The sequence below is a fragment of the Arachis hypogaea genome, chromosome 1, assembly GCF_003086295.3.
Source record: "Arachis hypogaea cultivar Tifrunner chromosome 1, arahy.Tifrunner.gnm2.J5K5, whole genome shotgun sequence".
Lineage (NCBI taxonomy): Eukaryota > Viridiplantae > Streptophyta > Magnoliopsida > Fabales > Fabaceae > Arachis > Arachis hypogaea.
The window spans coordinates 96,591,957-96,609,335 of record NC_092036.1 but is presented as its reverse complement, the minus strand read 5'-3'; the positions used below and the strand labels follow the sequence as shown (position 1 = coordinate 96,609,335).

General features: G+C 28.6%; 1 protein-coding gene and 1 long non-coding RNA gene across 2 annotated transcripts; one reads left to right on the top strand and one right to left on the bottom strand.

Annotated features, from left to right (window-relative positions):
• Positions 1 to 2,366: 2,366 nt before the first annotated feature.
• On the bottom strand, positions 2,367 to 3,823 carry LOC140183985 (uncharacterized). The gene is made up of 2 exons (XR_011880591.1): positions 3,460 to 3,823; positions 2,367 to 2,800 (listed from the first exon to the last, which is right to left on the bottom strand). It is a non-coding gene; the product is annotated as an uncharacterized lncRNA (long non-coding RNA).
• Positions 3,824 to 13,486: 9,663 nt separating this feature from the next.
• Positions 13,487 to 14,528, top strand: LOC112698770 (protein GLUTAMINE DUMPER 2). The gene has a single exon (XM_025751660.3). The coding sequence runs from the start codon at positions 13,794 to 13,796 to the stop codon at positions 14,277 to 14,279; it is 486 nt and encodes a 161-aa protein (XP_025607445.1). The 5' UTR covers positions 13,487 to 13,793; the 3' UTR covers positions 14,280 to 14,528.
• The last annotated feature ends 2,851 nt before the right edge of the window (positions 14,529 to 17,379 follow it).

Genomic DNA, 17,379 nt, shown 5'->3' with positions numbered 1-17,379 from the left:
AAAAGAAAGTGGGAATTTGAGGTGGGATTGAAAGGGGCCCCTGATGCAGCAGTGTCGTGAGGTTGCAATTAATCACTAATAAGCCATATATTTGTCTGGTGATGAGGAAACATTTGTGCTGTTGAGCCTTTGTTATTTTCTACCCACTTACTCATACTGATCATCCACTCATACTCCACATATATATAAGTATCATCATGCATGGCCCTTCTTTCTGTTCTTTACCATGCAGTATCTCAACCTTTTTCTATGTCTCAGCAAATGTTACCCATAAAAACCTTCTTTGAGTGGATAGGTTAGGTGAAAAACTTTAACTTTAACAAAGTACCATGCTTCTCATCACCATATCTTTGTCATATAATGAAAATCCTAGTACAACATGATTCTCAATTGCTGTGGATTTTTACTGCATTATCATTTAATTTATTATTACTGAGATGATGATGATGATGATGTCATCTTTTCCTGGTATAATGTTAAAGCACTAGCGAAATGCTCCTATTGTGAATTGTGAATTTGTGATAGCTACCATTGCAAAGCTTGAAAAGGAAATTTCATGACCATAGTGCCAATATGCCCTGCATTATATTTTCCTGGGTAGCGTGCTGTCCAATGCAAGGACAAATAAACTTAGTAGTATGTTTTTCACTTTTTCTTTTCAAGAACAAGTTTCTCTAAAATGAAAAAAGTTGATAAAATGAAAAAAATTAGACTCTAATTTACCTTGAACCAAGATCATAAGACAATAAGTAGTGACTAACTCCTTATTTTACTACTTTATTAATCTCTTTGGTTTACACAATTTTTTTCTTTTCCTTGTATATTGGCCAAAATAATAACTGATTACAAAAAAATTATATATAAAATTAACATGTTCAATAATGTTAATTGGTTCTATATGCCAAGTGAATCTTCATAGAACATATCTAGCTTTACCTTAATTCATTGACCAAACTCCATCTGATGACCACTTAATCATTGAGTTACCCTCTTCCGCTTAGTATGGATGAAAAGGAAAGGACTAGATTTAAAGGGTGAAAATCATTTGTGTATGGTAACACATCAAATATACATATAGAAAGTCACCACCATTCATCAATTCTATATTTTCATTATTATTTAAAGTAGTATTATTTCTTAATCTGTCTCATCATGCTGATCCATAAAACGACAACATGTCCTATCTGCGGTTACACACAAGAACAGGATCTCATCTGGTAGAATCAGAAGTTTAGATGTTTGCATTTTGTTGAGTATACTATATATACACGCTTTATTTAGTTGAGTTTTAATGTCTAAGAGGATCATCATTCATGTCAAACTTCATACTCATAGTGAAACAAGCTAAGCCAACCAACCACTCGCCGCTTCTAGATTTGGATCAGCCAATGCATCCAATTGCAATCTGAAACCTTTATTAGCTATCTATTATTAAGCATGAAATGCTCCAAAGTGGAACATCATGAATAAGTTGTATGAATCATCATGCACAACCACAACATTATTAGATTTGTATGTCAATAAATCACTTTGGTGGATTTGTATTTCATCCATTTCTAAAGTAACATATCAATATATGTTGTTTTATTATATAAATTAATTATCCTATTAAAATAACTAATTTTCAAATTCACTACTTAAAAAATAATTTAAACACAACAATGTTATTAGATAACAATATAAAACTTTTTGGTACATGCTAAATAAAAAAAATGAAAATTCTCTAGAACAGATAATTGGATATCAATCTGAAAGAAATATGTCCTTTCATTTTTATTATTTTTTAAAAATAAATTATACATTTTTTTCATTGTCTTCACATAAAAACTTTTTATTATAAAATTATCCAAATTTTTATTATATCTCTATACTTTTATGGATAGATGTGGACACCCCAATAGCTACAGTCAAAATTGGAATCATTGACTGGGCTGGGGTGGCACCAATAGGACTACTACAAACATTAGTGCTTTCAGACTCAGATTATAACCAAGGAAATAATGATTGTTAATTTGTTATGATTGGCCCCATGCCCCCATTGTTTGTGTTAATTAATTACGAAATAGTTAATCTGGCTAATTATTGTCAGGTAAATACGGATTATATCATATGGGATATAACCAAAATTTTAATTTAATTTCTATTAAAATTATTGGATCAAAATCAATATCCATAATTTTTTAGTTTGGATCCAATTCAATCAACATATTTACGGATCGAATCGGATATCGGATATATCAACAAAAATGTAAAACACAAAAATACTTTTAAAAATTTATTTTTATTAATAATTTTTTTAAATATACTTATTCTTAAAATACTATTAAAAATATTTTTCTTAAATAATAAAATAAAATAATAAAACATAAAAGAATATTTATTTATTTATTTTTGCGAATCCATAAATATGTGGACTCTTACATAAAATCCATAATCTCAATCTTATAAGTGTGCAGATCCGATCCTATAGCTTTGCGAATCGAATCTATATTCGTAATTTTTGGATTGAATTCGGATAAATATCGCGGATATGTGGATCGGATCCAATCCATGAACACTCGTGATTACTATTATCTCGTAAACATACATTGCTGCTATAACAATCATGTAAAGTTTGAAATATATAATTGTGGGGAAATTTTTTGTTGCAATTTCAGGGCAATCAAGGGATGCAAATATCATGGAGAAGCTTGTCTAGCTTTAGTGCTGATGCTGGAGTTGGACCCCTGTTCCTTTTTTGGTTTTTAGTGAAAGCCTTTTCTTGATGATATGATTGATCCACTTGCACATCAAAATTTACCTGCTCACATATTGGATAATAGTATTTGTTATAGTGCCTAAAAAGTATTGCCTAATTACTAAAATAGGTAAAATAATTAATTCTAAATTTAAAAGTATAAAAATTAAAAAGTTTTAAATATTTTAAAATTACTATAAAAAGTAATTTAGACAAAAGTTAGGCACCAAACAAAAGGCACCATAAAATTGCCTTTGGATAATACACTACTTAACAGTTAACAACAACAGCAGCCGCAACAATAAGAAGAAGAAAGAAGAATAAAAATTTGTACTTAATCAAAATTTAGACAAGTTAGACTTTAATAATGTTACTACTCTTTATCATTCTGTAAACTATAATCTGCATTTGAGAAGATTCAATCATTTTGATAGTTTATCATTTGGTAATATTAGTGATAAAAACAGGTCAAAAATCTATATATTAGTCCAGATCAAAAAAATCTCCAATATTTTAGTGTACAGCTACTATGTTCTACTGTGATTAATTTATCATTGAATTCTGCATCTAAATTTCCTGTGATAGTCAACAAACTTTTTCCATATAATGACACAACTGCACACAGCTAGCCCTGTCTTTAGCAACCTTTTTTTCATATTAGAAAAGGAAAATAAAGTAGAGTTATGAAAATATATAATAGTGTGTCAAATGGAGGATGTTACCTGATTTTTTTCCTTCATGAATTCTTTTCCTTTTGCTTTTATCTTTGGGTAGTATTATCTTTTCTGCTTTAATAAATGCATGGGTCTATGATTGAGAAACCAAATAGACGTGTGGGGTTTGTTCAAATGGGTCTGATACGCCTCTCTAATCTCTATACTGAAACGTGGGCCTCCCCTGAATCCTGAAGCAACTCCATATCTGAAACAACAATAATCTGGTTCGAATTTTAATTGGACATAACAAATATTATATATATATATATATATTTCACTTAATAGATAAAGTTATTATTGTTGTTGTATGTTATAGATAGAGTGGCATGAATAATAATGAATGAATGTAGCTAACAAATAATATGTACTCATGGTTAGCATTTTTTTTTCTTGATATATTTAGGCATGGTGATGGTGTCGTATACTGCTCATGTTCATGTATCTCTGGTTTTACAACAAGTCACCATCTTACGAAGCATTATCCAATGCATTATAATATAATCATTAAGGCATTCACGTGAGAGACAAGTGACTTGGTGCGTGGCGGGTACTGATTGGTCCTTTCAATCATTTTCAATATTTATAATTATTTGTTAGTGGAAATCAGTATCAAAAATGAATCACTTAGGTTGTTGGTCGAGTTTGCTTATTGGTGTCTCCCTTGTTCATTATTTATGGGAAACCCCACAAGGGAAAAAACGCACCTAATCGACTTTTAATTCGTTCATTATTTTAACCCCAACAAATGCCTATATATTCTTTCAATTATTATACATGCTTTTTTAAAAAGCAGTATAGCTAGCTATAGTTGGGTGAATGATCAATTTCCTTTCTCTTCTTCTCTTCTAAGCTCTTTAATTTTTGGTGGTTTTTCAGCTTTCGTTTTCCCTTTTCCACTTGCCACTTTGCCTTCTTGTCTCTCATTAATTCAACTCCGCAATTCTAAGTGATTTTGTCATCACATCCCGCTACTACAACATAATGAATTATTTAGTAACAATAAAGTAGGGATTAGTGAAAAGACAGAACAGAAAGAGTGAAATTGAGAGATAGAAATTAAGAGATATTTGGTGTAAAATAGAAAATAGAAATTGAAATAAGAATGAAATTCTAATTTAATTTGTACAAAAGGTAAAATTAGAATTAATTAATTGAAATGGGAGTATTTTAGATATAAAATATTATTAAAATTTTAATTTTTATTTCTAAAAATTTTAGTTCTCTGTATTCCTATTTTTTAAAAGTACTGAAATATTAAAATTTTAATACCAGTCTCTAACGTAGCGTTTGGTGGAGAGACAGAGACGGAAAGAATGAGACTGAGAGACAGAGACTGAGAGACAGAGATTGAAATAAATCTCAGTATTCTGTTTGGTGCAAAATGAGAGACAGAAACTAAAACAAGAATAAAATTCTAATTTAATTTGCACAAACAGTAAAATTAGAATTAATTAATTGAAATGAGGGTATTTTAGGTATAAAATGTTATTAAAGTTTCAATTTTCATCTCTAAAAATTTTAGTCCCCTGTGTCCCTACTTTTTGGAGGTACTGAAATAATGAAATTTTAGGAACAGAGATACAAATTTTAGTACCAGTCTCTGAACCAACAAACATGATACTGAGTCTCAGTACTTCAAAACAAACACTTTCTAAACTAACAATATGATACTAAATCTCAATCTCTGTTTTTGTCTTAATACCTCAAAACAAATACTAACTAATAAAATGACTCAATAATATTAAAAAAATATATCAGAATTTATCATATTTAATATTTATCAAATTATCTCCTAAAATAATTTGAAATAATATTCCCGGTCCCTTGCACTCAAAGAATCAAATAAAGCAAATACTACTCTAGATGAGGAGTATGGTAAAAAATTTTAATTAACATTGAGTGGATGATTCAAATCTACAATGCAACATCATGCACAGTACTATGAATATAATAATTATCATTATGATATATGCGGTTATGTACATGCCATGTGTACGGATCAGTGTTCTATGTACCAGATTATACCAGTTAGTAGGTAAGGTCATTGCATATAAATAAACTATATTAAAAACTTATCTACAGTTGTTTTTATATAAACTATATAATTAAAATTTTTTAAATAATTTAATAAATTTAACTAAATTATTATCTATTAATTCTTAAATATTAACTTTAAGATTGTTTACCATAAATTAAAGATGATAAGCACTTTTCTGTTTTTCTTTTTCTCCTGTCACTCTACCTAACTTGCTAGCTACTATGTATGTGTCGTTTCTTGGTGAATACACATTTTTGCCACTTTCTGTATCCATAGTCTAACAATAAATATATAAGCATGCGTTATCTTTGAATTGGATGAGATTAACCACATACAAAAAACTGAGGACAACAAGTTATACACGAAAAGTACATGGAACCAACTAATAATCAGCAAAAACTAATTTATAATTTAATTTGTTTGTTAAATTATTATTGACCACGTTAGTGTTAGGAGAAAATTACGGAACAGATGCTTTGATCATTCATTAGTTGATTCTATATAATTAATTATGTTTTATTAATGCGTAACACATGAAATATAGAAATCATAAGTTGGCTGATTCTTAGCTTATATAGAGTTGGTTCCCTAGCATTGTTGTACAAAAAATAATATACGCACACTAAAATTAATCATTAAAAATCATTCTATCTTCGTCAATGTATTTATATATAAATATATTTATAATTTAATTTATTTTTAATATATATTTATATTTTAATATATATTTTATATTAATAATTAATTTTAATAATTAATTTTAGTGTATATATAACACACTCGCAAATTATACGGTGTCTTTTTCTTCCAAGAAAGGGAACAAAGTTCTCATCACACACTACCAAATTTTGCTAGCGTTTATTTTATCTCTTGTGATGAATGATGATAGATTCCAACAATATTATTTTCCCGCTCATTATTATCAGTAGGTAGCTCCATCTTTATTAGTTATAGGCTTTCATCACTCATGCCTTCTGATTAGGAATAATTATTTAGCCCTAGAAATTAAGTACATTCAAATGGCCCATGCCCTGCCTAAGCGCTCCCAGTCATAATCAGTTACCTTATCCATTGCTTAATATAATATTGTGATTTCGATAAAATCAAAGTAGCTGATGAAGACATCAAGTAATTTTTGCATATAATGAACATCATAGCTTATTGCAATTAAAAGGAGCTGCAAATGAAATAAATTATGGAAATTGTGACCAACAAGCTAAGGTCCTGTGTGACCATTTGGCAATCAATTTCTGAGCAAGTTATTTAGAGAGATTCAGGGTATGAATGATTAATGAATGAAGTAGCATTCTCTGTGTGCGCTCTTTGTTTTTTTTTTTTTTTTCTAAAGTATGCATTGCTTAATTGCTTTTGCTTGTCTTATAATACAAAAAGGTAACAACGTAACTGACATGATTGCAACGCATAACGCATTCACTCATCTTTAGTTTGTCTTAATATATAGATTCGAATGAATTCAGCGATTGTATTATGTTGGTAACTAAAGTGAAGCCAATTACAAAAAAGGGAAGTCACCTTCCCCAAGGAATAATAAAGCCATAAATATATGCATCATATCATCCTTATCTTTAGGCCTCCTTTTGACCTCTTCATCTTTTCATCTATACTTTATATGATTCAACACAGGTCCTTTTAAAATTGATTATCGTCATCAATCAAATTTAAATTTCAATTATTTTCATTATTTCAGATTTGAATACATACCTTTGCACGGCTTAAACTCTACCACTTCTACTTATTTGAGTAAACGCATACATATCTAATCAGCTTTAATCATAATTGTGGTCTTTCGGTATATATCAAATTTTGGAAGCTAAAGGAAAGTGCTGAAACAAAGCACCAATTTTTCTTGCCCTGTTGTCACTTCCAATTACGTATAATATAAGTTGAGCCAAGACATAGATTGAGTCCACATTTATATAGAAGCGTATTAATTAATTCGGTTAGCTAATTGAACTGTATAGTATAGTACTAGCTAGCTAGCTACCAATACAAAAATAAATGTTTGAGAATGTCATTGTCTAAGAGAAATATATAGGAGAGAAGAGTGTCCAACAAGTCAATTGATTAAGATAAGAGTAAATAATTAGTTAGAAAAATGTAAATAATTATTATGACCCAAGACGACCTAGGATGTCAACGGCTACTAGCAGAATTAGATTTCATAATATAACAGAAACAATTATATGTAGAAAGAAAAAATTATTATAAAAATACTGTTAATGAATAAATGACAATCCTTTCCAGGAATGAAACATTACGTGTAATTCACTTAATCAAGATTTAAAAAAGTACTGAGTGGGATTTGGTTTGGAACCGTATGTCAAATCTATTATCTGCTTGGTTGTTTAATATCTATAGTTTGGCTTATTTTCTTATATTATTCGTAGCTAGTGACCTAGTGTATATATAATAATAATAATAATAATAATAATAATCTTAGTGGGAAGTGAGTAAGTGAAGATTATCCAGAAATAAACTAGTTTCGTAATATGGATTTTATTCTATATCATCATTAAAAAAAAACGATGTTGTTTGGAGGTATGGTGTCGATTATAGAAAAGGAATACGGTAGTATAGTGAAAATTCAGTTGCAGTCAATTTTATATGAAATTGACATCGAAAGTCGTTAGATAATTTGACTGATTTAAATAAATTTTTATCTGACGACTCTCAAATATCAATTTCATGTGAAGTGGACTTTACTTAGTTTTTACCCGGTAGTATCTCCTATTACGTTGTCCTTGGCGTGTACGTTGGATGGTGGAAAGTGACGACTGAGCCATGGGGCCCAAACTTAACATGGGCCAGGGGCCCATTTTACATTATATTCGGTGACACACATACTCTCTCTCTGTTTCTCTCTCTCTTTTCAGTTACTAGTTTTTACTCTCTTTTTTTACCCTTTCTTCATGTTCAAACGAGGGATAGTGCATGGAAGGCTTTGTACTTTAATTTGCGCTTCCAGATTCCACAATAATTAACTTTATTTCTATCTTTTTTGGTTCCATTCACATATGTGCTCTTGGTACTTGCTTGGGAAGCAATGAAAGATATGCGCGTTTCATAAAGTTTGGGATGTGAATATGATTATTTATATACATTAAGCAACCGAGTATTTGTTTATTAATTAACTAGTTATAATAATAAAAGAAAGAAAAGATGAATTCAGAGTCATATTAGAGGCGAAGTATATGCTAGTGGAGGGCACCCGGCACTTCAATATTATCCTTTTTTTTGAAAAATAAAATAAAAAATGGGGGTGATGTCACACAAGACTCAGTATATGTCTTGATGCCAACTAATTTAGGGCGTGTATGTGGCGCTTCTTGTGAAGGACCTTTCACCACAGGACTCATGATTTTCTCTCCCTTTCTGTAATGAATCTAGCTAATCCCAAACTTATTTAATTTATTAGTTGCATTCTGTTCATAGCCTGTTTCTTAATTTATTTAACTAGAAAAGAAGATCATGTATGTGTGTATGCATAATGACACAGATGGTGGTTATTAAATTTCATGCAACGTAGCTTGGTTTAGCTGAAACCATAATAAAGAAAATTTCCCAAACAAGGAAAAAAAGGTCATATTTTGTTCTATTCATATACTTTAATAATTTAATTATTGCATTAACAACGTAATAAAAAATAAAAAAAAGTAACAATGAATCATAAATTTATATATATATAGTGTTTATTATGTTATGTGAAAATTAATTAATAAAATAATTTTGTTAAGTAATCGACTATTGTACCAATTAACTGCAGCCAACAAATATATGAATTGTAAAAAAAGTTAAAAAAAAAGAAAAAACAAACAAGCTTAAATTCACGTCGTTTACCACCGAGTCCTTTTTTAATTAAAAAAATAAATTTAAATTATCATAAAAAATATTTAAAATTAAATGAAAAAAACATCCAAAATTTAAAAATAAATAAAAACAAACGTCCAAAATTATTATTAAAAGAATATCCATTAAAATTTGATATCAATATTAATATCAATTAAACGCGACGAGGTATTCATTTCTAAGAATCTTTTTCAAAATTCCAGTAGTTTAATTCGCCTGTTACAAGTTTTCAAAATATTATTATGCTTGCGAAATCCAGCCATTTGTTGGAACCGATATTCTAAAAAATGAAAAAAAAATGAAATCCATCTACCAAATCTTCTATAAATAATTTAGTCATGATCTTAAACTCATCAATTCTCAGCCGTGTGGAGTTGTGTATCTTTTCAAACACGAAAAATCTCACTTAATTAAATTTTTTCAAATAAGTTTGAGAGAATTAATTAATAATTCTCATGAAAAACACACTAACTACATATTTTTATTTCATTAAGCTAAATAGTTGCAACTATAGATAATAATATATCGATATAGTAGCATATGCATGGTATTATACCACTCCTTTTAATTTGATATATAATATTATTATCGTGTTTATGAATTATGATATATGAACCATCAGCAGCTTTTGAAAAAATGAAACGGTTTTCACAACTTTCTTTCCACCCCCTCAATTTATTAATGAGATATATTTATATTCTCGCTAAGCTACCAAAAATACGGATGGGAGGGAATGATTCTGTGAAGCACGAGTATACCGTGGACACACGTCAACGATGCATGCGCCGTCGTTTCGCGATCAACGTCCCTAAAGCACAGTAAATATTCAATCCAACGGTTTAAACGAATTCTCTTTTATTGTACAATGTAGAGTAGCGTACTTAGTTCATGTGTACACACACCATGACACATGATTAAGCACTGCCCCGTACAAATTCTCGTGCCCAAAGTTCAATCATAATCGAATGGGCCCTCGTCTTTATTCCAATATGATGTCAACATAATGGTCCTATCCTATGTTGCATTATTAATTAATTAATTAAATTATGGTGTATTTTATTTTTATAAATCATGTATAAAATTAAGCATAAAAAAGAGGTACGGATTATAACCCCTTTACATATTTAAATGATTTAAGAAGAACTATGGATAAATCATTACCCAATGTGAAGCATTATTGTAACTTTAAGGGAATCTCTTTCTTTAAGAATATCATTCTACACAAATTCTTGATTGTTCATCCCTAGGCCCGGTTGGAATCCATATATCTGGATAGGAATTTTATAATTAGGATATAAAATTAAAGTTTAGCCAAATTAAGATCCACACCCATTATGAAATTTTTATTCATGTTTATTCAAAATATATATTCTCTAAATATTCTAGTAATCCAATTTCATGAATCATCCATGCATGTGCACATCACTGCATATCTAGAATTAGAATAAGGTTAAAAACATTCCCACGTTCTTTTTTATATATGTATGTATGTAGAGAACTAAAAGATAGCATCCAAGATGATTTGTTTTTATTAAACTAAATGGTAGCAGGACACTTAACTAGCTACTAAATTATAGATTCATGGACATAAACCTTTTTTTTTTTGCACCATTGTTACATTTAATTTAAATTCTTTAAATTTTTTGTAATGATAGTAGTTAACGGTGTAGAAAGTAATTAATAAACCATGGACGGATAAAGTGTAATTTAGTTGGAACTAATAAATCATGTGATTTCAGTATCTATTGCTCAATCTTTTGCTAAGTTTTTTTTTTTTTTTTTTTGATAGAAATCTTTTGCTAAGTTGCTCTTCTTTATCTAATAACTGATATGGTCCCTTTGTAAAATAATTTAATTTAAGATTTAAGAGGTTTGCTCATTAAAAATAAAAAGGAAAGAGCAAATAAAGGAGTTTTGCATAAAAATGCAATCTTAATTAGACTATTATGTGCCAAGAACACGTTGATTATCTGCAGAGAACAGATTAAATATTACTATAGTTTAGAGTTTATCCATAATCCATAAAGGCATAGTATTTTAAATGACCTAGCTTAAGGAAATCAACTAACAAAGGTGTCCCTAAGGCCTAAAATTAAAGGAAATAATTGAAAAGCAAAATGTGGCACAGTAGTGAGAGGCATGGTATATATTTCAAAAAAATAAAATAATTATAGTGCATAATTAAAAAATTCACATGAACATTTATGAGTGTCTCCTTTTCGTGTTGGTTTGTTGCCAAACATGGCAGAGAGGATCATATTCTCTCGTCTTCCCCTGTGTTATGATTATGACATTACAAGTATGCCCCTCAGTGCGCATTCCTTGTAGCTAGCGTTAATCCTATCCTATCCACTGCGGAGAAACCAAAACATTTTATATGAATAAAATTTCACAATCTCAAATCGATTTCTATACTATCTTCTACCCCACAGCCACAGGACCCATTACTCCTCTTCACATCATGTAACAGAGGATCAACTGCTTTAGAATTTTTTTTTTCATAAAAATTACAAATCTTAATAACTAATTATCTTCTCTTTTCAAATGAATCAAATACTAGTCACCAACAAAAAAATGAATCAAATACTAAATTGTTTTATATTTTCTTTTTCCTAATCCTCGTTACACACTGGATCCAAAGGTAGGAGGGAAATTTAATTTGTAAATTATCCTCTTTGAGAATATCATTAAGAATAAATACAAATTAAACAAAATATACATTACACTAAAATAGTTTAAAAAACTAACAACTAAAATATAATGAAAAATTCTCCAATAAATAATAATCAAAATTATATGAGTAAAATATAAATAAATCATTTTTATGTTGTTAAACACTTTAAATTTTGTGTTTATCGTATTTCATTTTTTTAAATAATTTTATCATGTCATCCACTCATATATCATTTCATTTTCACAATCTCACCTTTATTACCAAGTATTTATATTCAATTTATGTGATCCACTTCAATTAATAATTATTGTTTATCATAGTGATATTTTTCGATTCTATTCTTTTATTGTCTTAAAATCACCAATATTTCTAAACTTAACTCCAATATTTTGCACCAAATACTTTATTTCTTGAATTTTATTTTTTATTATTTTTAAGAAGTTTTTTTCTTTTCATTTAGCCGCTCTACTAATCTTATTATCAATAAAGATCATAATGCCTTCTTTTTTAATCTATAATTTCTCTCATAAAAATTAAAGTACTTATTCTATACCTATAATAATTATCTCACTCTCAGATTTTTTAGTACATTTTTTTATAAAGTATTTTATCATATTATTATATATATATTTTTAAATTATATATAAATTTATTAACAGAATAATTGATATCGTTCATGTGTCTAAAGTTTTGCCATAGAATTTATAGTACAAGTCTTGGTACATTACAAATTTTTCATATTATAACATATAGTTTAATTTTTATGCTATTATTCAATTATATACTATTGAATTATTATAATTTTTACATCAAATGTAATTACTTTTAAAATTATTAACAATATTATTAAATTTCTTTTAAGAATATATAATATTTTATATTATAATTATATTTTTAAATATGTTTAAATTATTTTACACACATTTTTATATAAATAAATTATTATAATATCATGTATTTTAATTTATTTTGATTTTTATTATATTAAACATACATTCATAGGTATTTAGTGACTTCACAATAATCTAAAAAAAATATGAGTAGTAAATTAAAATATGGTATGTAAAACCAAGAAGGACACCAACCCTATAAATATATATATTTTTTAATATTTGAAATGGAGAATAAGAGTTGGACATGAGACATGATGCACACGCGAGAGATAGATAAAAACTGTGGGCTCAACTTAAAAATATGTGCTTCCATTCTTGAGAGGAAGAAAGAAAAAACAATTAAATTAGAGTAATTACTCATAATGACTTTTTTAATATAATAATAAAATTATAAATATTTATATTTTAATTATTATTTTTACATAAGACATATTCAAGTGAATAACCATCTCAAATTAAATATGAATGAGGATATTGGTAGTCACTTTTTCTATGATTTTATCACAATCTAGAGAATAAAAAAAATTGCAATAAAATTTTATATCCAACATATATAGCTTACATAGAAAGAATAAGAAAATTAACGAATCAACTATAGTCTTTAATTTTTAATTTTAAAAATAAAAGTACTAAGTAAACTTGAACTAAAAAAACTATTAATCATTAGTGATTTAGTGTTATTCTTTTGTTTGTGCAATAATCTCATTTCTCTATAAATACCTTTCCACACCATCATCCATTTCACAACCCAACCCATTAATCACTGCCTTGTCTCCTCTTTCTTCCTTCTTCCCCTGCATTTTTTCCCTCTTCTCTGTTCTCTCTCTTTCTCTCTTTACTCATCACAAAAAAATCACCTAAACAAAAAATGGCGGCTGCATACAGAGAACCAATGAAAGCAGAAGCAAGAGCCCCTTCTTCCATGGGCCAACAAGTACCACACTCGGCATGGCATTCCCCTGTTCCATACCTGTTTGGAGGCCTTGCTGCCATGCTGGGGCTCATAGCCTTCGCTCTCTTGATCCTCGCCTGCTCCTATTGGAAGCTCTCTGGCTACTTGGAAGGAAACGGCGAAGGAGAACGAGACCTGGAAGCTGGAGAAGGAAAAGGCGACGACAACCATAAACCGCAACAAGGTCCTTACGAGGAGAAGATCCTTGTGATCATGGCCGGACAGGACAAACCAACATTCTTGGCCACGCCAGTTTCATCAAGTACCGTTAAGTCCTCTTCTTCCTTCGCCAACAACACCAACACTTGTACCTGCGACCAGTCTCAAAAATCCGAAGAGGGCGCTAAACAAGTAAGAAGCGAAATCGAAAACAGAGACGCTGCTCATGATGGATCGTCTTAATCGAAAGAGGGCTTTTTGTTTTCATGAAATCAAAAAGATAGAAAAGAGAAAAAGATAATACAAGTTTTAGGTGTCTACTCTGCAATCTTGCATGTTAGTTCTTCGTAAAGGACTCTTAGCTCCTCTGGTCATGTAATAATAGGAATTATTAATTTAGATTTTATTTATTTTATTTTATTTTTTCTTTTGGGTAGATTACTCGGGACTGTAAATTCGGCTGAGGTGGAATGAAAAGTTTACTAATTCACAGTTTTGTGTTTCCATTTCTATAATATATCGTCTTTTCATCTGTTCATCTGTTAACGATTGTATTTTCTGAGATATATAAAAATTTGCTCTAATTAAAAGGAGAAGAGGAGGAAGAAGATAATTTACTAAAATTGAGTATAGATTATTTATTTTTAAATACGGATATCTGAATTTTGTACATACATTCAGAAGTAATTAAGTATTAAATGAGGAAGAAGTGGTGGTGGGTAGGCATTGTACGTGGAAGTAGGAGGCAAAGGGCGGAAATGCGTCATGGGTGTGTTGGATGCGGCGAGAAGAAACAGTGAAGGTGAGAACTTGAGTAGCTGTAATGTAATAGTGCACAATACTGTGTATTGTTCCTCGTGGCGCTCATTTAAGTTAACCTCCGTTTGGTCATTGCTTGCATTTATTATTTTCTTTGTCTCTCTCACCTTACGGTGTTTACGCCGTGAAAACGGCTTCTGCCACTGCCATTGCAAACCGAGTTCAATTTGGTTTTAGATTTGTGATCCATACTTGCACATATGTCATACTTAGTTATTGCCCTTGGTACTTGTGAACTCACCGAATTAGCTCGGTGCCAATTCCAAAATGAATCTAGACGCTATTTCTTTCTTTTTTTTTTTAACAAAAAAAACGAAAATGATTAACCATTCAGGGTGTATTTGATTTAGCCTTTATACCATCCAACTTACATCAAATTTTTTAAAAGATTAATTTTGATCTTTATTGTTCATATAATAAATTTTATAATTTTTTATAATATTTTTTTCTAATATTCTGTTATACATATTTTTTTTATAAATTTTGTTTATATAAATTTTTTATTGTTATTGTTATTACTTTTTTAAATAGAATAATCTTTTTTATTTTGTATTATAATTTTATTAATTCTATTAGAGTACTAAAGAGTACTAAAAAAATAATATTAAAATTTATTTAAATATTTAAAATAAAATTATAACATAATATAAAATAATTATTTAAATTTATGTCTTTTTCAAAAATTTTGTATCCAAAATGATTTTGAATAATATAATCCAAATAACATTTAGTTTATTATAATCTATTTCAATATAAAAATAATCAAAAATAGAGTATGTTAATACCAATTCATTCTTGATCAAAATCAATTTTATAAAATTAATTTTATACAAACTCTCATTTATAAATTTTAATCCAACCACACATTCAGTAATTATATACTAGTTAATAGTCTAACACTATCCTTTGTAATAGACTATTTGTTCATCAAAAAGATGAAGATGGTTGTCAATGGAAGGACTTGTTTATTTAATTTAATTTATGTAAAAGTATTTTATTCTAGTACCTAATATTATTTCATTTAAGATTACACTTTCCGCTTTCACCCGTCTATATATGAGCAAGATGCTGAAGAACACTCATCCAGAAAATTAGACTAGGTAGTTACACAACCTAAAATTTTCTCATCATACCAACCAGCATATTATGTTATTATGTACCAAAAGATTGTAGAATATGTGCTGTAAGTGTAGCTATGAAGTTTGTTTCTCCCGTGGAGAAGACGTTAAAACAAAAAAAGAAAATGCAAAATGGTTCGATGATAATACAAAGGAAGTAGTCGACGTACACATTTTGGTACCCGTCAACTTCGCGATAATAAGGAGGGAAGGTGGAATAAAACATCAAACAAAATAAAGGAAAACGCTACGGAGATAGATTTTTTGCTGAAAGCTAAATGTCATACTAATGTGTCATGCTAGTTCGTAGTAAACCATTTTGGTATGAATTACTTTGTCTTATTATCACTTTAATTTAATTATCATAGTGGATTTTAATTTAACAAAAATTATTCATAAAATTAAACTCACTATATACTATTGCTTAAAAGAAAAAAATCATCAATAATATTATTTCCCAAATGAGTGCAAAGGCTAGGAAAATGGTAATTAGCAGGATGAAATTATTTAATATAAAATAAATTAAATTAATTAATATAAAAGGAAGTACTTATATAAAATATAAATTTAATTTATATGTATGGTTGAGAATTATTAATTAGTATATATATTATTTTATTGATATATAACGTTTGCAACCTATATATACATATACAAAAATATTATTTATACGTTAAAATTAATCACTAAAATTAATTATTATGTATTTATATATAGATATATATAAAATTTAATTTATTTTTAATATATAATTTTATATTTTTAAATATATTTTATATTAATAACTAATTTTAGTCTACATATGCTTGTTACAGATGACATACAAAAGGAAGTAAGAAGAGATTGATATTTGTTTATAATTTTATATACATATACGTTGCGATTTCCAGAAATTGGATGAGAGAAAGAAAAACAGATAACAAGCAATTAACTAGTAATTATGATAACGAAAATGACAAATTATTAGTGGGATAAATATGGTCCTATGGGGCTAGCTGTCTAGCTTGTTTTTGGGGTTCAAATCACACAAGGCTCATATCATCATTGTCGTTGTATAAGCTTTATTGACATTGATGCAACATAATTGTCTTATTAATAAACAGAAATTGTTAAAATCATCAGAACACAATAAAATCTCTGCATTATTGAGAAAGCTTTGTGATATATCGAAAGAAGCAAGACGAAAAAATTAGTTGATGACATATATAATAAAATTATTTACAAGAAGAAATTGATATCATATATATATGCAGGTATGTTTTTAATTGTATGTTCTTCCCTTGTCTCCTCATCTATAAGGGAATCATTGATGTCACCATGTAACAACTTCATGTATGGTACACATACATGTAATAGAGCGATCAATGTAATGCTTGTTGATATTATGATTCATCAATATATTTATG

Coding starts and splice junctions, on each gene's coding strand:
- LOC112698770 (XM_025751660.3), top strand. CDS start 13,794: ATGGCGGCTGCATACAGAGAACCAATGAAAGCAGAAGCAAGAGCCCCT.